At 44.9% G+C, this 25,225-nt stretch overlaps 1 protein-coding gene across 1 annotated transcript in view; it reads right to left on the bottom strand.

The window, feature by feature from the left end:
* Window positions 1-971: 971 nt before the first annotated feature.
* Window positions 972-25,225, bottom strand: part of LOC140217272 (acetylcholinesterase-1-like) — a 52,488-nt gene continuing 28,234 nt past the window's right edge. Inside the window, exons 6-8 of the mRNA XM_072287679.1 lie at window positions 19,348-19,530; window positions 16,527-16,828; window positions 972-1,119 (exon numbers count right to left, since the gene is read on the bottom strand). Coding sequence (XP_072143780.1) covers window positions 972-1,119; window positions 16,527-16,828; window positions 19,348-19,530 — 633 coding nt within the window. The remainder of the gene's footprint in view (window positions 1,120-16,526; window positions 16,829-19,347; window positions 19,531-25,225) is intronic.

Here is a 25,225-nt window from a genome sequence, read left to right on the forward strand (position 1 = left end):
GTGCTAAACAATTTGCCGTCGATAGTCATCGTTAGATGGGTTCTGCCTAATTTTATGTCCAACATTTGAATGAGCAGGGTAGTTGGTAGCATGGAATGATGATTTGCATGCAGCAGTACAGCTATCTCCCTAAACCGCTCTTCAGCTCAGTCAACGATTCATAGTACCGCCTGCAAGGACAGGCAGAAGCACAGTTCGTCAGAGCTCAGAGCAATTAAATGTAACAACTTATTTGAACACATTGAGCAGGTTCGACTAAGCAAACGGGCCAAAGAAATTGCAAATATGAGTTTGCTATAACGTTCGTTGTACCACAAAAAGTATTTTTATCGTGAAGAACTGAATGATCGCTTTAAACGGCTAAGCAAAAAAAATTGTTTATCTTCACCAGCATATTCTCAACAGAACATGTCAAATTTAATCAATGAATGCTGCCACATGTTCGTACCATCAAAGTGTCATGAGTAGACATTAAAACCAGAAAAAAATATCATGTTTTGCCATATTTCATGCAACATCAGAATAATTAAACAAAATATGAAGTGTTGATTCAAACACTACAAATAAAACTTCATGAGTCGACACTAGAGCATGCGAGAGTCAGAAACAGTGCACAATAGCGTCAGCATGACGGGATCGGTAACACACCGCGTTTGTAAAATACAGCGAAGTACCTTACTTCTTTTGCAGCGTTTTTTCTGCGTGGCAGAAGAAGCTAATATTCTGTCGCATATTTTAGAAAACAATGTGTACCATTTATGTTTCGTCGTAGGCAACGTTTTCAGTAGCAGTTCGTAAGTCTTTGCAACATCACCTACGAACTATTACGAGACAATTATGATAGAGTAATTTCTCTTACTGGTGGAGAGTATCGGTAGGATAGATGAAATTGCACTCGTGCTTAAAGCACTATTAGGAAACTGTCACAGAACATAGTTGTCCAATGGCGCATCAGGCTAGTCTGTCCTGATTTACATATAGTATGGCTTGAGGAAGTCGCAGTAGGCCTTTCGCAGGTCCAGTCTCCCCGTAGCTTCAATCGTTGAGTTGCGGTAGGTGACGTCAGACAGCGTGAGGGCATAGTTGTCGTAGGTCTCCTTGTCAATTTCTGGTAAGTGCCTGCGAAATTTTGGTCCAGGAAAAAGTTGTAAACCTAAACCATGCAGGTGGTTCGGATCGTATAAAACACGAAAAACCTGCTATTCTACTCCCCTCTATGTAGTACTCTAAACAGAAGCTTGCCTCTGTGCTGTCGATTCGGCCATGAAAGCCTTAATGATTGTGTTTAAGATACAGTGAGCATATTATCATAAATATACAAGCAGAATTAATTGACGGACCCTCAGCTATTTCCTAATAGACATTCCAGGCAGCACTTCTTACATTTAATAAAGTTTGAACATATTAATTTTAACAAAATAGTCTTGACATAACGATATTGACCTAATGATTTTGACATATTAATAAGGTACCGCAAGACAAAGCCGTATCGCCAATCACAATCGTGCTAACTCATTAGCATGATTTCACGCTAAGTGACCTCTGTGTTTGCAACGCTTTTTCAGGCTATCCGATGAACGCCTGATTCCAATACAGCTTCGGCCGTTGAGTTAGGTAATTAAACCCGATGTCACAAAAATGAGATACGCGCCGGCAGTAACTAAGGAATTATGCACCAAGCGCACCAGGACACACTCACAGCAGAAGAAATATGCGTTCGTGGAGGCAACGCTGCGAGCCAACTACCAGAGCAGTAACCATGGCACTGCCAGCTTGAATCCCAAAGCGACATTGTTATGGCACCCGTGCTGACTGCTTCAACACGCATCCTTTTGTAGGTAAAGTTGATCTCGGTATCTCGAAAAGGCAGACATGTTGTGTCGAGTAGTAATGGGTGAAGATAACTGAATTTCAAATTAAACTTTATTTCGCATTGCCGTGCGAAATAAAGCTTAAGGTCGATGCTGTGTCGGTACGCCAATTGCATGCGTGAGTGCAGCAGCATAGTAGTAGCGCAAGCGCCCCACCATGTGGTATTCCTCGTGTTTCGTGCGTTTTTATTTTTCTTGGCCGAAACTAGGAGGCTAATTTTTGCACGAAAACAAAACATTATTGTATCGGAGTTTATTTGACGCACTCTACAATTTTGACATGTTAGACACTCAAGCAATAATAAAAAGGCTGACCACATAAAAAGAACCAATTATTTAATATCTTGTGATGAAAATACTGGTCCTATGTAGGCACGACTACCGCTAATATGTCTTTCGTGCCTTTTTTCTAAACTTCTAGGTTCTTCCATAAAATTTGCTTCAATTTAGCTTGGACATCCGGTATTAGTAAAATTTGTGAGTCAAGACATGGTTAAGAGAACGTGTAACTCCAAACATACGTGAACATGGTTACTAACAGAAAACAGAAAACAACGTCAATTGAAGTGAATTGAATTGAATTCTAGGGTTTTTCGTGCTAAAACCACGATTTGATTATGAGACACACCATAGTGGGGGGCTCTGGTTTAATTTTGACCACCGGGGGATCTTTAACGTGCCTCCCATGCGCCGCGCACGAGAGTGTTGTAATTTCGCCCCCATGAGTATGCGGCGCCATGAGTAGTGGCATTTGATCCCGCGACCTCATGCTCCGCAGCACAGCACAATAGCGGCTAGGCTACTGTGGCAGGCTAAAAAACGCCGGAACACTAAACAAATATGGTTTTTCACGTAAACGTAGCATCAAATAAAGCACAGGAATAAATACCTTACTGTACAATTGAGCTGAAAATTTGCGATTATCGAGAAAAGAAAACAGAAAGACCAAAAATAAGCACACGAAAGTTAAAGTGCGAATAAGTTTGGACACATACAGATAGATGAAATGATATTAATTATGTTGATTAATTATTAAGTTAGGCAATGATAGCGGGGCATGGAGCAGTATTAGTTGCAGGGCCGGTCTTCCTTGATCTTGAACAATTGGTTATCATGTCATCAGCCTTGCTTTAACGTTCGCATCGCTTCCATCGTCAGGTGGTTGACAACACCACTGGCGACTGTAACGACGCCGAAGTATATAAGGACTTTAGTATTCATGTTCCCCATCAGGCGGCACCGTGAAGCAGTGTCCACGAAATTGCTCAAAAACCCCATCTTGCATTGTGTGCATGTTATTAAACCTCCCTTTCTCTATTACAAGCGGACAAGCAACGTCTACCTGCTGCTCCTACCATGCCAAATGTGCTCTCTGAATTGTTATGCGAATGCGTATTTGTTTCAAAGGTCTTACTATGTTGCAAGTACATTGAACTAAACCCTGGAACTACTAACAAAGAAATATTTGATACTATAACAAAACTTTGCGAAAACATTGACCACCACCACGTTGAATTCATCGAAGTTCTTGGCGACCTAAAGAGAAAACAGTACAATACAAACAGTTAATACAAACCGTCGCTAACTTAACAGTAACACCATTGAATGTTTAGTCGAATAATTCGAAGGTTGTGCAGTTCGCATTTACGTAACATGTCTAATCCCCGAAGCTATCAGAATGTAAGGCCAGGCACTCAATTCCCAACTGGACGATCTTCAAGACAGGTCGAGACGAGATAACCTATTGTTACGAATGATGCTTATTTACAGGGTGAAACGAGGTCCGAGAGGGAAGCTACAGGCCAGGCCCAGCCGGCACAGAGTACCCCGAGATTACGCGCGCACACTCAACTTCTTCTTTCTCTGCCTCAGTCGCGCAGTGCTGCAACACCTTTCCCGGGGGCAGACGAAGCTCGCTGAGCAAGCTAAAGGGACCTGTGATGGCACAGCTTGAGTCTGGCCAAGTGAACAACTAGCGTCGCACGCGAACGCCCATCACTTGCCGTCAATTTGGCGACGACATAGTTCACATCACTCAAGCGGCTGAGTATAACGAATGGTCCGGTGTAAGTGGCGAGAAACTTGCGTACAATGCCTTTTTGCGAACAGGTGCCCACAACCAAACATAATCACCGGGAGTAAAACTGACGGGGATATGGCGCGCATTATAGCGAATGTTGCTGTTGCCTCGTGAGGACAACGTCCTATGATATGCCACTCGACGTGCTTCCTCAGCCCGACACAGAGTTTGGGCGATGGAAGGATCTTCGTGGCACGATAAAGGTAGAATAGTGTCCAGAAAGCTCTGGGGAGCGCCTGCGTGCAGCAAAAACTACGGTGCATATACAGTAACTTCGTGCTTGGCATTATTGTACGCGTACGTTACAAAAGGTAAGACGGCGTCCCAATCCTTGAGGTCAGCAGCGACATACATCGATAGCATGTTGGTGAGGGTTCGATTTTTCCGCTCCGTGAGGCCATTGATTTGCGGGTGGTAAGGAGTGGAATGACGCTATGCAGAACCACAAAGCCGTAGAAGTTATTCAACGTCCTCGGCGGTGAATTGCCGTCCACGGTCACTGTTGAGAACCCGGGGAGCGCCGTGACGGAGTATGACCTGATGCAACACAAATGAAGAGACATCTGCTGCAGTGGCAGATGGAAGTGCCGCCGTTTCCGTGTAGCGAGTAAGGTAATCTACGCATACTCTAATGCAGCGGTAGCCAGCTGACGTCTTTGGGAGCTGGCCTAGACAAGTCGATGCCTACTTCTCGAAAGGTAACGTCGGTAGCCTAACTGGTGTCAAATAGCCTGCTGGAGCTTTCGTCGTTTGCTTGTGGCGCTGGCAAACAGTACAGCAGGCGACATACTGTTTCATTGTTTTCCAGAGCTTGCGCCAGAAAAATCTCTGTCGAAGTCGGTGTACTGTGCGTGTAATGTCAAGGGGCCCGGACTTGATAACGTCATGCATGGAACGCAGGAGAGCAGGGCGCAGGTTTTCGGGCACAAGTAGAAGCAACGAAGGGCCATCAGCCGAGCAATTTTTTTTTTTGTACAGCAAGCCACTATGAAAATTAAACGGTGTTGTTCGTGCTGGCTCACGCGCAGTCACCCGCAAGGATTTCAAGGTAGGGTCGCAACGTTGCTCGCTCTCGAAGGTACTCAGGTCTGGAAAGTCGGAAGGGATGAATCCGACTCCGAGATCCGAGATGAAGTAGACATAGAATCAGTCTGCTGTAGACTTTACTACGGTAAACAATTTTTAAACATATGCGTTTTCTACCGTCCCCCTAATAGTTCTTGGGAAACTCTTGACAACCTTGACCAACTTTTCCTGCAAGAGAATTTAGCTTCATCAAATTTCGTCTTACTGGGTGATTTTAGTGCTCCCGGAACCGACTGGATGTCTCTATCATTTTTTTTTTTATCTTGGTAATGCATTAAACAGGAAATTTGTTGAATTCTCGTTATCTCTTGGCTTAAAGCAGGTCGTTCACAGTCCCACCCGTGGTGACGCAGTACTGGATTTGATTTTTGTCAGCGCTGATTTTGCCAAGACGGGTTACAAGTACGAAATAATTGATTGTATCTGGGATCACAACGCTGTTTTTCTATCTGTAAACCGGCCGATCCATGACCAGTTTTACGCTGTCCACGTTTCGAGGCTTTTCCAGAGCTGATGATGTCCGTATCATAGATGAACTACCCAATAATTTCGACGGATTTTTTGGCAATTGGACTATCTAGTCACATTGATGCGCTCGTGGCGCGTTTTGATAGTGTTGTAAAATCATGTATATATCGATTCCTTCCTTTGAAAACTAAGAAAAAAAGACAATAACCTTCCCTGGATGAACCGAGAACTGCTGCACTTATCGCGACGTGCTGGTAGTCTTCGCACTAAATGCTCGAACGATCCGGAGGCATGCGTTTTGTACGCTCAGGTAGAAAATGAACTCCAGAAAAAAACTACCCTGGCCAAAAATTACTTCTATCATGTTCAGTTGCCGAAACGGCACAAGTCTAACCCCCGTAAATTCTGGTCTTTCATATCTCCTGGCTCTTCTTTTTCCACATCTTTTAAAATCAACAACAGTCGATCCATTAGAGATTTCAGAAGCGTTTAATAGATATTGTCAGTCAGTATTCGCCTCGGATGATTCCAATCGTTCAACATTTGCAACGAACGATTCATATGCAATTGATGATATGAACATTAGCCTAGAAGGTGTTTTGAATCTCATAATAAACTTAGATACTAAAAAACCAGCGGGCCCTGATGGAATTTCAAATTCCTTTTTAACACGATTCTCGCTACGGACATCCAAATATCTGTTCACTGTATGTCAGAAGTCCCTTAATAGTGGCGTTGTGCCCTCTTCCTGGAAAAGAGCTAAAGTACTATCTTTATATAAATCTGGTGACAGGCAGCTTTTATCTAACTATAGGCCTATTTCTTTAACTGCAACCTCATGTAAAATACTATAACACAACATCTATAGGCATATAATGCTGTTCCTGGAAACTAATAACCTACTGAACAGCTTTCAGCACGGCTTCAGGCGCGGGTTTAGTAATGTAACACAACTTACAACGGAGTTCACTCATGACCTTTCTCATTACATCGACTTAGATAGTCAGATTGACATCATTTTCATTTACTTTAGCAAAGCCTTTGACACAGTGCTACACTCTAAATTGCTTTTGAAACTCCATAATATTCTAAATAACCCTCAGTTACTGTCTTGGATTTCCAGTTTCCTTTGTTTGTGTTCCGAATTCGTATCCTATGATTCTGCGGATTCGTCTGTAGTCGACGTTACCTCAGGAGTCCCACAAGGATCCGTACTTGGCCCTCTACTATTGTTATTCTTTATGAACACCTACCTTCCAGACCATGTTACTTCAAAAATACGCCTCTGTGCAGATGATTGTTATGCACAGCCCACCTGACTCACTCGCTGATCATGAGCGCCTGAAAGATGCCTTTGTTTCATTTTGTGACTGGTGTGCTACTTGGAAAATGAGCATAAATTATGATAAAACTGTTATTATGTCTTTTACTAACAGACACATGCCCATATGTTATGATTATATATGCTACGGTGTACTACTAACACGAGTTTTTCAATACAAATATTTAGGCGTCATCTTCACGCCCACCTTCTCTTGGTCTAAACAGATAGAATACATTTGTAGTAAAGCATTAAAAAAACTTGGTTACATCCACCGGGCGTTGTCTCCTGCTCCGAGAGACACTAAATTAGTAGCATACAAAACACTGATTCGCCCAATTTTAGAATATGCTTCCTCCATATGGAACCCAAATAAACAATGTGAAATTAATTGTATTGAGTCGGTCCAGAGGGGGGCTATTCGTTTTGTTTACCGTCGCTTCGACCGAGACTTCTCACCGTCAGCTGCTCTTGCGGAATTAAACCTCCAGTTTCTTTCTAGACGGCGGCACATAGAATCTGTGAAGATTTTCTGTTCTTATAAGAACTCTCGTTTGTCACCTATCAGATCCCTCCGTTTTAATGCCTGCTTGCCCAACTTCAACTAGAGCTTATCATGCCTCTAATGTCAGACCACTCCATTCACGCACTAACACTTTCAAATACAGTTTTTTCCCCCGCATGAGTGAACAGTGGAATTTGTTACCTCTCGAAGTTCGTTTGTTACCCATTTCTCAATTTTTAAATGCTATTACTGATATATAGTTCCTTCACATTTTTATATTTCTATGTTCCTGTTTCTGCATATCATAATCAGTTTTCCTCGCATGTACACCCACTCCTGCCATAGCCCTGACGGGGTGCAGTAGGTATAAATAAATAAATAAATAAATAAATAAAACTAGGTAGTCATCGAAGTCATTATCCTCAGCTTTAGTGTGCGGCGAAGGGAGACGGGATAGGCAATCAGCATCCGTGTGACAGCTTCCGCTCTTGTAGTTAACGGAAAAGCTGTACTCCTGAAGGCGCAAAGCCCAGCGGGCCAATCGCGTGGACGGGTCATGCAGCCCAACGGGCCAACAGAGTGAATGATGGTCAGTCATTATCGTGAATGCGCGACCATGTAGATATGGATGGAACTTCTGAATGGCGAAGACGACTGCTAGACACTCGAGTTCAGTAACGGTGTAGTTTTCATCCGCTTTTGTAAGTGTCCGACTAGCGTAGGCAATTACATGCTCACGGCCATCGCAGAGTTGAACAAGCACAGCGCCAACACCCGCCCGCTGGCGTCAGTGTGCAGCTCAGTTGACGCCTCCGGATCAAAATGCCGCAGAACCGGTCCAGAAGTCAACAAAAATTTCAGCTGTTGAAACGCCGACCCGCAGTCAGCAGTCCACAAGTATGGGGTGTCTTTGTGAAGGAAAGACGTGAGGGGAGAGGCAAGCTGTGCGAAATTCTTGATAAAGTGCCGGAAATATGAGCAATGGCCCAAGAAGCATCGCAGTTCTTTTACCGTTTGTGGCTGTTGGAAGTCGCGAACCGCTGCTATCTTTTCAGGGTCTGGTCGTATGCCCTCTATGTCGACCAGATAGTCTAGTACGAGGGCTTGACGCTCACCGAAATGACATTTCTTCGAGTTTAAAAAAAGGCCGGCTTGCTGGATACCGTCAAAAACGACCGACAGACATTCATTGTGCTCGTGAAATGTCTGGCCGTAGATAATGACGTCGTCTTAATAGCACATGCAAATTTCCCTTTTGAGTCCGCGGAGCACGGTATCCATAAACCGCTCGAATGTCGCTGGAGCGTTGCATAAGCCAAAGGGCATAACGTTGAACTCAAAGAGACCGTCAGGTGTCACGAAGGCTGTCTTCTCCTTGTCTAAGGGGTGCATGGGGATTTGCCTATATCCTGACCGTAAATAAACAGAAGAGAAATACGACGCGGAGTGGAGGCAGTCGACGGCGTCATCCATTCGTGATAGGGTGTACACGTCTTTCTTTGCGACGGTGTTTAGGCGGTGATAGTCCACACAGAATCTCCATGAGTTGTCTTTTTTCTTCACCAGGATCACAGGAGCAGCCCAAGGGCTACATGATTCCTGGATCACTCCTTTCTGTAACATTTCTTCGACCTGCTATGCGATGACTTTTCTCTCTCAAGGAGAAACGCGATTGGGCTTCTGACGAATTGGCGTCGCTTGTCCTGTATGGATGCGTTGTTGCATACGAGACGCAGGTGGTGTATGGGACGCTCGTAGGCCTTGAGCAAAATCAAACACTGTGGCTTAGCGAGCGAGCACTCCTTCAAGGAGACACTGCTGACGAGAAGACAGCGACTTGTTAATCATGCGCTTAAGGTCAGCAGAATTATCATGGTTTAAATCGGGGTTGGATATTTTTCCGGCAGTTGACATGTCAACAGTTCCGACGGTGATAATGGCTTGTAAATCAAAACCTGCCAGTTTAAGTCCTAGCGGCAATGTTATGCGTTGCGTTGAAACGATCACTTTTTGTTCAAACATAACTTTTTGTCGAAGACGATTTTTGAAGAACAGGCTCATAACAGAAACTGCCCCCCCGGTGTCAACTAAAGCAAAAGCACTCACATTGTCAACTAAAACTCACACTTTGTTTTTAAACGATTTTACACAAGGGGTTCTTCATGAAGAAGAGCATATTGCGGCCTTATCTCCGTTGGTCGCACCAGCTAGTTTCCCAGTGGTGCGACCCCACCCACCCCCACACCCGAGCAGTGGGGGACCGTGCTGACTAGTTCGGACCCTCGTAACCAGCAGGAACTGGTGCGGCGCGCCCGGGAGACAGCAAGAGCCGCAGGAGCCCTGGACTAAGGGCGCCTCCCGCACAAGCAGGAAGACACCTGCTTGTCCTTTTTTTTTCAATAAATGTTTCTCCTCCTCCTCCTCCAGCGGTGGCGGTGACAACGAGCGACGGCGAGGTGATGGAGAGCGCTGTTGTGTCGGTGATGGTGTGGGGCTTTGCTCGGAAACGGGGAAGTCACTGCGGTCCGCGCGTCCCTGATGCAGCCGCTGGAAGGAACTGGGATACGGCCAGGGCTCGTCAGCGGGCACGTGGTGTGTATGGGAATTAAACCGTGGAGCACGCTGCTTGCGGCGGTGGCAATACCTAGCAATATGTCAAGGCACACCGCAGCTGTAGCAAATCCGGGAGTCGCGGTTTGTCGCGCATGACACCGTTGACATGGATGTCATGGGCAGAAACCTACTCTCAGGCTTGCTGTAGGGTCAAGATCCCGCGGAACAAATCGTTGTGGTGCATATTGCCGGCGTCCCAGACTTGTCGGTTGTAGGGGCAAGTTGGTGCTCGCCGGACGATCAGCATAGGTCCTGCTAGGTTCTCGGTAACTCCGACGTGCCCAGGTGGCCTGTGGCACACCAGAGCGATCGTCAAATGCACACTGATGTCACATATAAGCGTCGTCAAGAACATTAAGGCATTCAAGCTCTTCTTTGAGGATCTGCCGAATCACCGAGGAGATGTCGATGTGGGTTGGGACGGACACACTTGCAATAGTAGTAAGATTGTCCAAGCGTCAGAACATTGGCCCAATCCTTCTCATTTTCAGCGCTTCAAACACCCGGCAGTGTTTCTTCAAATCAGACGGAGTACTAAGATCTTGCTTCGTTATTAGAAAATTATAACCATCTTCAGCTATTCCTTTAAGCAGATGTCCTACTTTGTCTTCGTCTGTCATGGTAACGCTGACGATTCCGCATAATTTCAAAACAGCTTCTATGTAAGTTGTACACGTTTCGCCAGGTAATTGAACTCGCGAGGAAAGCGTCTGCTCAGCATTCATTTTCTTAGAGATGGGGTCCCCAAAGCACTTGGTGAATTCTTCTACAAAATTATCCCAGCTTGTCAGAACGTTACCCTGGTTTTCAAAGCAGAGGAGCGCCGTTCCAGTGAGAAAAAACAACCACGTTATCGAGCTGCTTCGTAATGCTCCAGTGGTTGTGGCGACTCACCCTGTTGTACTGTTTAAGCCAGTCGTCGACGTCTTCGTTCGCCTTCCCCGAAAAGGTGGATGGCTCTCGCAGTGGTGTCCAGTAGCCAGCCTGACCTGCGTGATTGCTGTCTGGTTCGCCGCAGACGGGGTCGTCATTGCCTTCTCCGGAATCGGGCATGTCGGCTGCGTGTGGTCGCAAACCGGCCAAGCGTCTACTCCGTCGGACAGTTGGTAGAGCTGGGTCGTCCAGGATCTTCCAAGATTTACCCCGCACGTCCACAAAAGATGTTACGAATGATGTTAATTTAAAGGGTGAAACGAGGTCCGAGAGGGAATCTTGAGGCCAGGCCTCGCCGGCGCATAGTACTCCGAGATCACGCGCACACTCTACTTTATCTTTCTCTGCCTCAGTCGCGCCGTGCTGCGACACTATTATTTTTTGGAATACCGGACTGCCTGACTGACATGTCGATTCAGTCAGAAGGCCCTGTTCAAGATGTCTCATCACCTTAAGCTACAAATCCTTCACCCAGAAGTTCCTCCATCACGCAGTTTAGGAGCTTACACCGACATAAAAACTACAGCAATTAACATCAATGTTTCTTCTCTAAAGCCAGAAGTGCAATCAGGGTGCAGAAGCATAAGATCAAGGTTTCTGGTGTACCAGTCAGTGAAGATTTTGCAGAGCTGCGCGACACTGAAGGGGGAAATTAACAGAATGTGAAAAAAAAAACCGGCCAGGTGTACTCGATTCGCAATAATAAATTGATCGTGAAAGAAATACGCACGCTTACTGCGCAGTAACTGACAGCGTACGCAAAACAGTTTTACCGCGATCCACAAATACATAAGATAGCGCGGCCATTGCATCCGCCCGTGCACTTCTAGTGCTTCATAGCTATGTCTGCCTAGATTATGTACAAAAAACGCCTTTATTTTGCTTTCTTAAATGGACGCAGTATTCTAAATAAACAAGTTGAATCGTCTTCCGTTAATTATTCCAGCTCTGCTGATAGTATTGGTCTCACAGAGACTTGGCTTTCTGAAGAAATTAAAAGCGAAGAAATATTTAACTGCGAAGCTTGGTACAAATTTTAGCGATGTGATCGTGATTACCGCTCTGGTAGGGGTGTTCTGTTGGCGGTAGCCGATACTCTTTCTCCTTATGTCATTCGAATTGTACTCTATTTTCTGCTTGTATGTTTACGTGGGCACATTGTTTCTCTCGAAATGATTTTCTGTGTTTGCTATAGGCCCCGAACTGCATTACTGGCCTTCTGTAATGAATTGCGCTATGTTCTCTGTCAGCTGTTCGTCAGATACCCTAAACTGCCCCTCTTCATAATACTTGACGACTGCAATTTTCAAGACATCAGGAGAAATACAGGCTCCATTTTTTTTAAACACCACTCTACTAAAAGCAAAGGATTTTGGACTTTATCAGGACTTGAACACAACTCAGCTCGTTCACTTTCCGACTGGCATAACGTCCACTGCCACATACATTCCAGACCTATACTTACAAATGCACCAAACCTAGCCTCCTGTTTAACTCGTTCGCTGCGAATTAGCGACCACTCTATAATTCGCTCTACGGGAACGGGTTTCAAACAAGAAAATCTAAAACAAATAAACACACTCATCTAAGACTAACAGTAAAGCAGACATTACGGCAATGAATAGGGAATTGCAGGCCTTTGTTGGTCGGTCTTTCTTTTTGTGCCGGCTTCTAGCAGCGATCGGTTGACGACAACTGGTTGATTTTTTATAAAAAACTGTTGTTTCACATTGATAGTTTTGTACCTAAATGTTTCATCGAGTCCTCGCTCTCCGTGGATTACTAACATGTTAAAGCGCATGAATAACAAAAAGAAGCGGATATTTCGCCGCGCAATATTAACAGCAAAAACAGATCACCGGTATTAGTATCAAAAAATTTACCGTGAAGGCTGAAGTACGCTTTAAAAAGCCAAGAAGGAATCCCTTGATAAAACTCTTCCTTTGTTACTGCGTTCTAAGCACAGTAAATTTTGGAGCATTATTAACGGTACTAAAAGGACAAGCATTCAATAAATGTAGTCTAATGTTCAAGTAGTTCTAAAGCTAATGCTGCAATGTTCTGGACAGTGTGTTTGTTACTCTTTTTTATAAGAGCACCCCCACAGTATTTGTGCATATACCAGAAACAAACTTCTTACTAATGGATCCCATCGCTATTGATATAATTAGTAAGGCTGATTGTCAATTTAAAAGTGTATTCAAATTCCTGTCCAGATTGCATCTAATCAAGAATGCTGAAGTACACACAAATTTATTCTTCTTTGATACTGTGAAAGCTTTTTGAACAGTCAATGCAGATGTCTACACTGCCCTCTAATCGGAAGAAGCGAACGTGCTCCCTGTGCATAAAAGTGGTGATGTACATTGCATATCATTAATGTCCATTTCAGCAGAAATCTTAGAACATAGAATATACTCACACCTCATTAAATTCCTTTAGTCCAATTCATTCAATATTATCAGCATGTATTCTGTAAAACAGCTTCGTGCAAAGCCTAATTGCTATGTTATACTAACGACTTATTCATTGACGCGGATCACAGCGTTTATATTTAGTGCATATTGCAATGTAGGATTAACGGGGAAGGAAGCAGCAGAAACGTTAATGATGAAAGTAGCGTTTTATTGGGCGAACCTGTGCCCTACAATACAGGCTACATTCAAAGAACAACCATAGCGATGAATACGGTCGGCGATCTTCGAAAATCTCGAGTCAAGCACGTCGGCTTTCATACATGAGTCATCGAAGGTTCCAGAGTAATCGTACTTCGAGACAGTAGTACACAATTCGTGTCGTGCACACATGCTGTCATATTACACAATGCTCGGTGACGACTGAGGATAGAAGCATCAATAATATTCCAGAAACTTCCGATACATGCAGGTGCGTCTTTCGCTGAGCTATAACATTTTGTAGGTGGTGAAACGGGGTCACCCGATAAGGACGAACAAGTAGAAGTGTTTATAGCGCCCTCTTAAAAAATTTCGTCCCCATACTGCCAACACAAAAGCAAAAAAAAAAAGAACACCACCCAAGCACTCCGTACAGTTGGTTAACCTGGGAACCTTAAACGTGCAACTCGGGTTTTATCACTGGGTTAATCCCGGCGGTTCATTAAACGACAGCTTGGTAAGCTGCCCGATACTAGATACGAAGTTTCTGCTAGCGCTCGACTGCACGAATCACTTCTTGTGCCCGGGCTGCAGCATGGGCATGGCATAGACGAGCTCGTTCCCGGCTCTGCTCACGGCGTTGCTCATCGAAAGTCGCCTGCTCCTCAGGAGTGTGTATGACACCTCGCCTATCCATTTCGGAACAAGAGAGAAACTGCTGCGCGCGCGCTCGATTGCGAGAGAGAGCGACGACGTCACTTCTGGTGCAGGCAATGGCGCACTTCTCTTTCTAATTTTGTTCCGCATGCACATGGGGTTGCCCCGGAGGAGTTTGGGCGTACAAATGAGAGATGGACAGACGGACGAATCGGCTAGCGATATGCAGCTTAGCTGTAAAACGACCGCAGAAGAGACAAAAAGACAAAGTCGGTCAGCGTGGTTAAAAGGGCTTAAGACGCATCATGTGGACCTTTTCAGTTCGTGCGCGGCGCCACGGAGATGTCGAAATGCTGTCTGGCATGACCTCATAGTCCAGTGCGTCAATACGTCGGATGAATTCGTAGGCGCCGAAATAGCATCGCAATAGTTTCTCACTGAGCCCTCGTCCGCTTATCGGTGTCCAAAGACAAACACGATCGCTGAGCTGGTATTCAACATAGCACCATAGCAGATCGTAGTGCCAGCTATCGGGCCTTTGATGGTTCTAGATCCGCAGGCGGGCGAGCTGTCTTCGGGGCGCAAGAGATAGGCTCCGACGTTGACATTTTCTTCGCTGGTGACGTGCGTGTGGAGAGTAGTTGTCGGGTTCCTTCCATAAACAAGATTGAACGGCGTTATCTGTGTTGTTTGTTGCATTGCCGTGTTGTAAGTAAAGATGACTTACGGTGCCACGCATTCCACATGTTCTGTTCGACGTCGAAGTATATCGCTAACATGTCTGGGAGCGTTTACTTCAGCCATCATGTTAGGCCATTCCTCTGCGCGTGGTGGGCAGTGGTCCTCTGCTAACATGTCTGGCTATGCTGCAGGATGGCTTGAGTAAGCTCAGCTGTAAAATCAGTTTCTCTGTCAGTAATGATGGCTTCTGGCGTACCATGTCGTAGGAGGATGCTATCGACGAAAATTTTGGCTACTTGCATTCACTACCTTTGGTCAGGGCTTTCGTATCGGCGTAGCGGGTAAGGTAGTCGGTGGCCACAATGATCCACTTGTTTCATGAAGTTGACCTCAGCAGAGGACCTAAAAACCCATCCCAATCTGCTGAAACGGTCGGTGAGGAGGCCCGATCGGCTTTTGTAAACCCGCTGGCCTGGTCATTGGTGTCTTGTGTCACTGACAGCCACAGCATGTTTTAACGTAGTAGTCGACGTTGGCGGTCAGGCACGGCGAATAGTGCTTTTATATTATTTATGTGAGCATACAGAAGTATCCAAGGTGCCCGGCTGTCTTATCGTCATGCAGGGCGTGCAAAACCTCAGGCCGGAGTGCTACTGGCACAACGAGAAGGTAGTTTGTGGGGACTGGAGAAAAGTTTTTCAGCAGGACGTCGTTGCGCAAGCAAAACAAAGGCAATCCACGCCGATATATCCAAGAAACAACGTCTGTCTTGTCTTCTGAGTACTCCGCAAGGCTTCGTAACTCCGGTTCTGCTCGTTGCTGTTCAGAAAAGTCGTCTGCAGTTATTGGCCGTAGGAAGGCGTCGTCGTCCGGTGGTGGAGGGTCAATAGGTGTGCGCGAAAGGCAGTCGGCGTCAGAATGCTTCCTGCCGGACGTATGCACCACGGTGATCCCGAATTCCTGGAGTCGGAGACTCCATCGTTCTAGGCGACCAGAAGGATCTTTTAAGCTTGCCCGCCAACACAAGGCGTAGCCGTCGCTTACAACATTGTTGTGGTTACCGTATATGCCAGGCAGAAATTTCACCGTAGCCCTAATGATCGCAACGCACTCTTTCTCCGTTGTAGAATAATTTGCTTCCGCATTTGACAGCAGCCGGCTAGAGCAAGCCATTACCCTTTCAGCTCCGCCCTTACCTTGAACTATAGCTCGACGCCGAGGCCTAGGCTACATGCGTCGGCGCTAATTTCCTTCTCGGCGTCGTCGTCCAAGTGGGAAAGCACCGGTGGTAACTGCAGCTGACGTGCAGCTTAACTGCAGCGGTAAATAGCTTTTACCCTTGGAACCACGGTAAAGGCCGCCTTCTCGCGCATGCGCCATTGATGTCTTATAGCAATGCTATTGGATAAAAACTTGCGGACAAGATCGTCAATTACCGGTATTATTCAATATACAACCAATCAAACGCATTAGGCTGAACGTGTTTGTGGAACTTTCATCCATTTATCAAAATGTGAACTCTACAGAAACAAAATCGAAGCAGTTTGAACCTAATGATATTTCAGGTTCGACACCGTGCACCGACTCTGCGACGAAACAGTCGCCGCAGAGTAACGTATAACTTGTGCAGAAACATGGCGCAAGATTTATCATGTTCCAGTGTGCAGTGCTAGAATATCCGCACCGGCTGCCTTACCTGTTCTTGGCGAAGTCAGTCCACAGCTGTATCAACCGTCTGCTCAGGCGCTTCAGTGAATCGGTGGCCGGACGCGTGAAGTGCTTCCCGAAGAGCATCTCCAAGGGCACCAGGCTGCCGACGCGAGCTACGTTGTCTGCGCCGCTAATCACGTACCGGTAGGCACGATTGCCACGCCCAACGCCCCCTGCCGATAGGAGGTAGTCGACAAAGTAACGCTGCGGGCAGACCATGAGCATGTCAACCAGGATGTCCAGGCTGTACGGCCGCCATCGTCCAATGTTTCCATACTTCCGGTATCGCTGCCAGAGAAGACATATTGGGAACGTCAGCAGGCAGTTGTATTCGAAGCTTCCAGCCTAACACGCTAGTTCGATGTGCATAAAAATATGCGAGAAGGGCTTTCTTAAGAAAGTAAAATTACAAAGAATTTTGGCGAACAAGAGCGATTCAGCGTTTCAAACAAAAGAGTGGTGCCAAGAATAAGGGCAGTCAAACTTCTCAAGCACTTAAGAAAGGATCTCTTGTGGAACGTAAAGGATGAAGAAGAATGGGGATTACGATGGACCTTGCTTCAATCTTTCGTGTAGTTTGATTTCAACTCATCAAATAAGTGCTTCAAATGAGTTTTCTACAGACGCAGGCCCAAATCAAGCGACTTCGGTGTTTTCTTCGAAGAGAGCTAATTCCAGGAAGAAAATCTCGTCGTTGGAGAAGCCGCATAAGGAATGCTGGTGGGTGGAAAGCGTTACGTAAACGTTTACACTCAAGTGAATAATAAATATTTCACTTAATAAAGAAATGTTCTAAATATAGCATGACCAGTTCCTTAACGACGGCGAGCTACACTTTACTACTAACAATGCTACCGCATATACGAGAAAATGCTTTTGTAAAGCGTTTTTGTCTGATTACCATCTTTGTTTAGTTCGCAATTACGGATAAGCAAAAACACTCAGAGAGAGGCGGGGGAGCTTTGGGAGACTGTGTGCCGAGTGTTAAAAAGCACTGATATAACTGTCCTTGATGAACGCAGGCACCTCCTCTCACGTCATCAGACCACCGCCTGCTGAGTACCTATAGCAACGACTGACTTTTCCGCAAAACCCATAATTGTGTTTCAGAGGAAGCTCTAGCTCAGGCCCAACTCCAACGATGCATATTCAAATACATACAAAACGCAAAAACACTTTTTCAAAATACCACTGCCCTGTTTAAGATCAAATTTGTTGCATGTGCGAGAGAAAGCTGAATTCTAGTGACTATTGGAAACACAATTTCGATTTAAGGTGAGAACTTGTTTAAATTGCTTCTTAAATAAATTGGTTAGCTTGAATAACATGGAAGTCCGATGTTTACAAATTCGTAGCTCTGCAGCGAGAACACACATCGCAGTTTTATCAACATCATCCGTTAGAGCACTTCAAAAGGACGAAGTCTGCACCCCAATTGGTATGTTACGTGCATTCGTTACATCGTTTACAAAAGTTTTTCAAAGGTCCGCCTCACATATTAGTGGTTGGTATATTTAAGAGCTAGGTATAATTACCGAATTTCGTTCGTTTTCTGTGCCCTAGTGGGAAGAATTTACAGAATCGTAATATCGTTTTTCATGGAAGATTTAGCCACTTCTGAACTCGGTTGTGTCGTCTTCTTCTAAATTTTTGATTTCCAGCCATATTTGTTAAAATAACCACGGCCTTATTCGAAAGTTAGCTACAACAGATAGCACATTCTAACTTTTTCATGTAAAAGAAACAAGACTCATCAAACTCTGCGCAGTTGTCGCTGAGAAAAACTATTCCTCTTTCCCCATGTGTCCAGATATAGGCCGGCGAGCTGATAACTCACTCTTCAGGCCCGTAATACGTTTTTTGCACGAGCGTCCGCATAGTCTCACGACGAATAAAGCGTTCCAGAGTATTTAAAGCATATTGTATATGGCATCGGCGAAGTCTCCAGATTTGTATGCGAGAAGCCACAGCCACATTGATGAGTGAAGAGTAGAGCGCGTTACAGTGTGCCTTATTGCTACAAACGGGATCTAAATTTATAGGAGTGTATCGGTAACTTCTAAAGGCACCAGTTCCGAACAAGGGTTCCCACACGGCTTTCAATACACAATGCATAATGCAATTTCGCCTTTGCTCGAGTAGTCATGCAATAATGTTTAATGCAACATGCGGAACGAATGATGAGCCTTCGCGCGTTGAATTCCTGTGGTTCTTTCTTTTTAGATTTTGAAAGCACTAGCAAAATGTAACGGGCCACAGCTAATGTTTACACTCTACTACTGAAAAGAGAGGCCGTATTGGACAGCCAATCTAACTTCATCGCTAGTTTCGCACCAGTAGCAAAATCATCTACAAACACCTGGCAAGTCTTGGTCAATCATTCAAGTGATTAAATATACCGGTAAAAACAAACACTGCAAGAAAGTGTCTGCGGAGAATGCACCATTAATCTAACCTTCATCCAGCACTTCATCTCAAAAGACATGCTTTGCACCGTCCAATACCATCTAAGACGAAGCGCAGCATGCCATCAGCATTCTTTGTCAGCCAGCCATGGTTTTTGGTAGCGTTCTTAGTTCAAAAATTTTAATGTGAATGTTACGTAATCATCTCATCTGTGACATAATACAACAAAAATATGAGAAAAGCAATCAAATAAAGCGACAAACTACATGACCAATGCGGAAAACTGCAGTTGTTACATAGGTAAGAGTTAAAGTTTCCTACGAAAGCAAGTACGATATGCGGGACACTGCGATTCATTTGTTTATCGGTGTCAAGTACGGATGCAGTTTTAGGGTGCCTACCTGGCGGTAGAAATCTAGCATGCTGGGGACACTGGTCGCGTTTATGCCGACGTTTTCCAGCACTTCGGCCAAGTACGGGGCGCCCTTCGTGTCGCTCGTCAGTAGGTACTGGCGCTGGATGATGTCCTTCAAGCGGAGACGCTCGTTGTCAACGTGTCCGATGAGCACTTTGAGACCATCAAGCTGCATCACACAGATGTGAAACCGTCTGGGTGCAGCGTCATGTGCCAAAAAATTATTTGCAACATCTGCCATGTATCGCTACAGATCACGCCACACTTGTGACAGCATAATAGTGACATGGTGAATTTGGGTCATCATCATCATCATCATCATGATCATCATCATCCGCCTGGTTATCCCCACTGCAGGGCAAAGGCCTCTCCCATACTTCTCCAACAACCCCGGTCATATACTAATTGTGGCCATGTCGTTCCTGCAAACATCTTAAGCTCATCCGCCCACCTAACTTTCTGCCGCCCCCGGGCACGCTTACCTTCCCTTAGAGTCCAGTCCGTAACTCTTAATGACCATCGGTTATCTTCCCTCCTCATTACATGTCCGGCCCCTGCCCATTTCTTTTTCTTGATTTCAACTAAGATGTCATTAACTCGCGTTTGTTCCCTCACCCAATCTGCTCTTTTCTTATCCCTTAACGTTACACCCATCATGCTTCTTTCCATAGCTCGTTGCGTCGTCCTCAATTTGAGTAGAACCCTGTTCGTAAGCCTCCAGGTTTCTGCCCCGTACGTGAGTACTGGTAAGACACAGCTATTATACACTTATCTCTTGTGGGATAATGTCAACCTGCTGTTCATGATCTGAGAATGCCTGCCAAACGCACCCCAGCCCATTCTTATTCTTCTGATTATTTCCGTCTCATGATCCGGATCCGCCGTCACTACCTGCCCTAAGTAGATGTATTCCCATACCACTTCCAGTGCCTCGCTACCTAATGTAAATTGCTGTTCTCTTCCAAGACTGTTAAACATTACTTTAGTTTTCTGCAGATTAATATTTAGACCCACTCTTCCGCTTTGCCTCTCCAGGTCAGTGAGCATACATTGCAATTGGTCCCCTCAGTTACTAAGCAAGGCAATATCATCAGCGAATCGCAAGTTACTAAGGTATTCTCCATTACCTTTTATCCCCAATTCTTCCCAATCCAGGTCTCCGAATACCTCCTGTAAACACGCTGTGAATAGCATTGGAGTGATCGTATCTCCCTGCCTGACGCCTTTCTTTATTGGGATTTTGTTGCTTTCCTTATGGAGGACTACGGGTGCTGTGGAGCCGCTATAGATATCTTTCAGTATTTTTACATACGGCTCGTCTACACCCTGATTCCGTAATGCCTCCATGACTGCTGAGGTTTCGACAGAATCAAACGCTTTCTTGTAATCAATGAAAGCTATATATAAGGGCTGGTTATATTCCGCACATTTCTCTATCACCTGATTTATAGTGTGAATATGGTATATTGTTGAGTAGCCTTTACAGAATCCTGCCTGGTCCTTTTGCTTGACAGAAGTCTAATGTGTTTCTGATTCTATTTGCGTAAATAGTTTGTAGGCAACTGACAGTAAGCTGATCGGTCTATTTTTTTCAAATTTTTGGCTTCCCCTTTCTTATGGATTAGGATTAGGTTAGCGTTCTTCCAAGATTCTGGTACGCTCGAGGTCATGAGGCATTGCGTATACAGTGTGGCCAGTTTCTCTAGAATAATCTGCCCACCATCCTTCAACAAATTTGCTGTTACCTGATCCTCCCCAGCTGCCTTCCCCATTTGCATATCTCCCAAGGCTTTCTTTACTTCTTCCGGCGTTTCCTGTGAGATTTCGAATTCCTCTAGACTACTTTCTCTTCTATTATCTTCTTGGGTGCCACTGGAACTGTACAAATCTCTATAGAACTCCTCAGCCACTTGAACGATCTCATCCATATTGGCAATGTTATTGACGGCTTTGCCTCTTAACGCATAAATTTGATTCTTGTCAATTCCTAGTTTCTTCTTCACTGCTTTTAGGCTTCCTCCGTTCCTGAGAGCAGGTTCAATTCTATCCATATTAGGCTTTCTTATGTCGGCTGTCTTACGCTTGTTGATTAACATCGAAAGTTCTGCCAGTTCGAAAGTTCAGCCAGTGCCAGAATTTGGGTGCTATGTGACATCTTTCAGGAAACTTTTCATTGGTGTGGTCTCTGATTTTGCTACAATTTCTGACTAACTTATTTTTTTCGTTCCGCAAGGGGACTGACTCTTTAAAATAATGCTTCATCCTACTTAGAGTTTACCAATTGAGATGTTTACTCAGGGGGACCCGATTTTCGTAAATCACACTCACATAACGCCAGCAGACAATGAGATCAAGAAGAGCTCAGGATTACCGTTCATATATTTATTTAGTACTTTATTTATTTTTGCCCACAGCCCCTCGTTGTCATTACAATGGCGGGAGCACAATAAGTACGCAATATTTCAAGAAAACATATTAAAGCGATACTCGCAAAAAATTATTTTAGTAAGCGCACGCCACATATGTGAAAATCATAAGCTATGAGCGCAACTAAGGTTTCTCACAAATGAAGAAAGAGAACAGAGAATAACGAGAATATCGGACAATAGCGCGGCTGCATAAAAGGAGGATATCTTTTTGCGAAGGTGTGAATTACAGGTGCAAAACATAGGTAATTTTTTAATTCAGGTAGAGACATCCTTCCGACCTGAAATTATGAGTGTAATTAACAATTATGAATTTATAATGGATATAAGGCTTGCTTTATAAGAAAAATGTACTCGGTAAGCAGCCGTGCTAGTTTTCAACTTTCGATTTTTTGCGCTACGGCCAACCCATGCAGTGAGTGGAGCCAAACCTATGCTTCAGTATGGATCTGAATTTTTCAATTATATATATCGCATAAACCAAAAATAAATCTTTTCCAGCTATCCAGTGAGCGCAAAGCAGACGTATCTCTCGACAACTACCCTCTAAACTGCCTGTCAGTGCGCGATTAGCCCAATACGTATCCATCCAGCCTAGATCACACTTTTTTACTACGCACTTATTGATAAAGTCAGGCTGATCCGATACTGCAGATGCATATGGTAACATTAACGGAAAGTTAGATTGATATAATAGTTAATAAGTTTGTTGTGAAAAAGAGCGCTTATTTCTTCGTAGAAATTCAAGGGACCTGCATGCATTTCCAACGGTATAGTCCCCGTCTCTGTGACAAGCTAACGAGGCAGCGAAATATACTCTTAAATAATAACAATTCGAACGAGACTTGATAGCGATGACAGGTAAAATGCGTCCGACATGCCAATTCTTTTTTTTTCTTGAGAACCCGACACAGACTGTTTACGTAGGCCTAAGTGCATGTCCCATCTCTCACAATGCACATTGTCTTTATATCGCTTTGAGGCTGATAACAGTCGTCCTCTGATCCTGATTCAGCTTACAAATTACAATGATTCTTGGACAAAATTGCACAAAAAACAACTTTTCCAATTTATGGACCATTTTTTAAACTTCAGTTGAAACAAATAGTTCACCCTAAGCTTCCCTTGGTGTGCATGTATGTCGACTACATTTGATATTTATTTACGAAAATTCAGGTCCCTCGGTTCCCACCTTTTCTCGTTCATTACATAGTGCGGATCTCGACTGTACCAGCTTTGACGTCGTTAGGTCACACAGAAGGTTTTATTGTCAGTCGAATTCTCCAAAGTTCGCGTATGCCGTGATGCCTTGGCCAAGAAAGGATATTATAGGTCTGCCAGCGAGGCCTTTAGTTCTGGCTCTGGCTAGCACCCCCAGACTTAGACCAGTTAATATATAGGAATCAAGAAAGTTGCTGGGGGAACGACACCGCGGAAGGTCATCTGCTAATGGCATCGCGAAGCAATGCAAAGACGTATGTTTGTAACCAACCTGCCAATGAATTTTTGTACGCTTTCGCTTTCCTTTACTTTTAATTTCCACGATTCAAATAGAAAAACTAATTGACCTATACTTTTCTTGGTGTCACTGACTGATGTCTTCACCTGATTAGGGCATGTTTAGTGTTAGAGGAAACCATGGCATTAACAAGAACGAGGGTGGTGTTCCCATCTTCAATGCAAAAAAGCATTCTTTGCCTACTTCAGCCGTTTTGAGCTTCTCCATCCATCCATCCATCCAGGGGTCGTGATGTTGTTGTGGTCGTGGCATCGTCATCAAACAAATTGTTTAAACCGACTATCGCAGTGCCGTCACCACCACGCCATTGTCGTCACACAGTCATCGTCATGTCGTGGTTTTCACGCCGTCGCTTTATAATTGTCATCACTTCTGTAAGGTAATTCCACCATAGTCATGCCAACGCCTTTGTCGTTTCACCGGCGACAATTCTTCTTTATTATCATGCCGTCATCGACAGTCGCTATCATGCCTTCAATGTCAGACTGTTGTCGTGATGCCGTTGCGGTCCTGTTATCGTCATTCCTCCAGCTACGTCATCCGACTCTTCTCATGCCGTCTCTACACACAGATTCAGTCGCGATAGGGTCATTGTCACGTCATTGTCAACACGCACTCATCGTCATGAATTCCTCGTCGTGCGATCATTAACTGGCTCTCGTTTCACTAGGGCCATCACATCAGTATCGTCATCACATTGTCATCATGCCATCGTCGTCAAACCACCATCGTGATTAGGGCGCCCTTGTCATGCCGTCATCATCAGTCACTATCACGCCTCCATTGTCAGACCGTCGTCATTCCATTGTGGTCATGCTGTCATCCTCCCTACAGCTCCATCCTCTGACTCCCGTCATGTCATCGTAGTCTAGCCATCGTCGTCATACAGGTTTCGTGATAGCCACCCTCAAGCCGTTGCAACGATACACTCGTCGTCAGCCCATTGTCATCATGCCGTTGTTTTGCCATCGACGCTACTTTCTCGTCCTCACACAGACATCGTCATGAATTTGTCGTCATGCCATCGTCTTCATGCCATCTTCGTCACGTGGTCGTTTCACCATCGTCGTCACGTCAGTGCCGTATTCCTATTGTAGTATAATCGTCGTCGCCATACCACCATCGTCAATACTTTGATGTCATTCCTAGTTCTTCGTCCTATTGTAGTCATGCTATCGACATTGAATAATGAGTATGCCGTCATCGTCATTGCGTCTTCGTCACGACGACACTGTCATGAATCTGTTGTCATACCGTCAACGCCAATGCCGTTTTGATCGTGCGATCGTCGCAATTCTCGCGTTTTCATCCGGCTGGCATCATAGAATCGTTGTCTCACCATCGTCGTCATCTCATTGTTCCCAAGTCTTCGTCGTCGTACCGTCGTCATAACTTAAGAACGCACATGTTATTTTATCATGCCGTCGTCGTTATATGCCTTAGTCGTTTCTTCGATACTATTCTTTGTTCCTCATTCCATCGTCACTGTCTCAGTGTCATACAGCCGTCGTCTTACCTCCATGCTCATGGGCATCTTCGCAAGGTAGTGCCATAGCAGCGTCCGGCGGTATCGGAGTATTTAGCTCGTCTGAGTTTCCTAGATTCGTCAATGTACACAGGCGAGTATACGAAACTCTCAGAATTACCTCTAGGCGTGTTAACCCATTAAAGACCAGCGTGACCATATGGTCACGTTAGTCTGCACAGTTGATTTTATTTAATTAATATTAACGCAACGGTACCAAAATCGCCTTTGACATGCCGTTAGACAGATGAGAGTTCCCTTTATGGATATTAAGTGGCAGCAGGTGTCAGTCGTGTTGTGGGAGCCCCTCGCAAAGGCGGGAATAAGTGTTGCTGTGCGAGAAGCGTCGCCATGCATCACTCCAAGGGGTAATGTGTTTTTTTTTACTACTTGT

Source organism: Dermacentor andersoni, chromosome 4, assembly GCF_023375885.2.
Source record: "Dermacentor andersoni chromosome 4, qqDerAnde1_hic_scaffold, whole genome shotgun sequence".
Taxonomy (NCBI): domain Eukaryota; kingdom Metazoa; phylum Arthropoda; class Arachnida; order Ixodida; family Ixodidae; genus Dermacentor; species Dermacentor andersoni.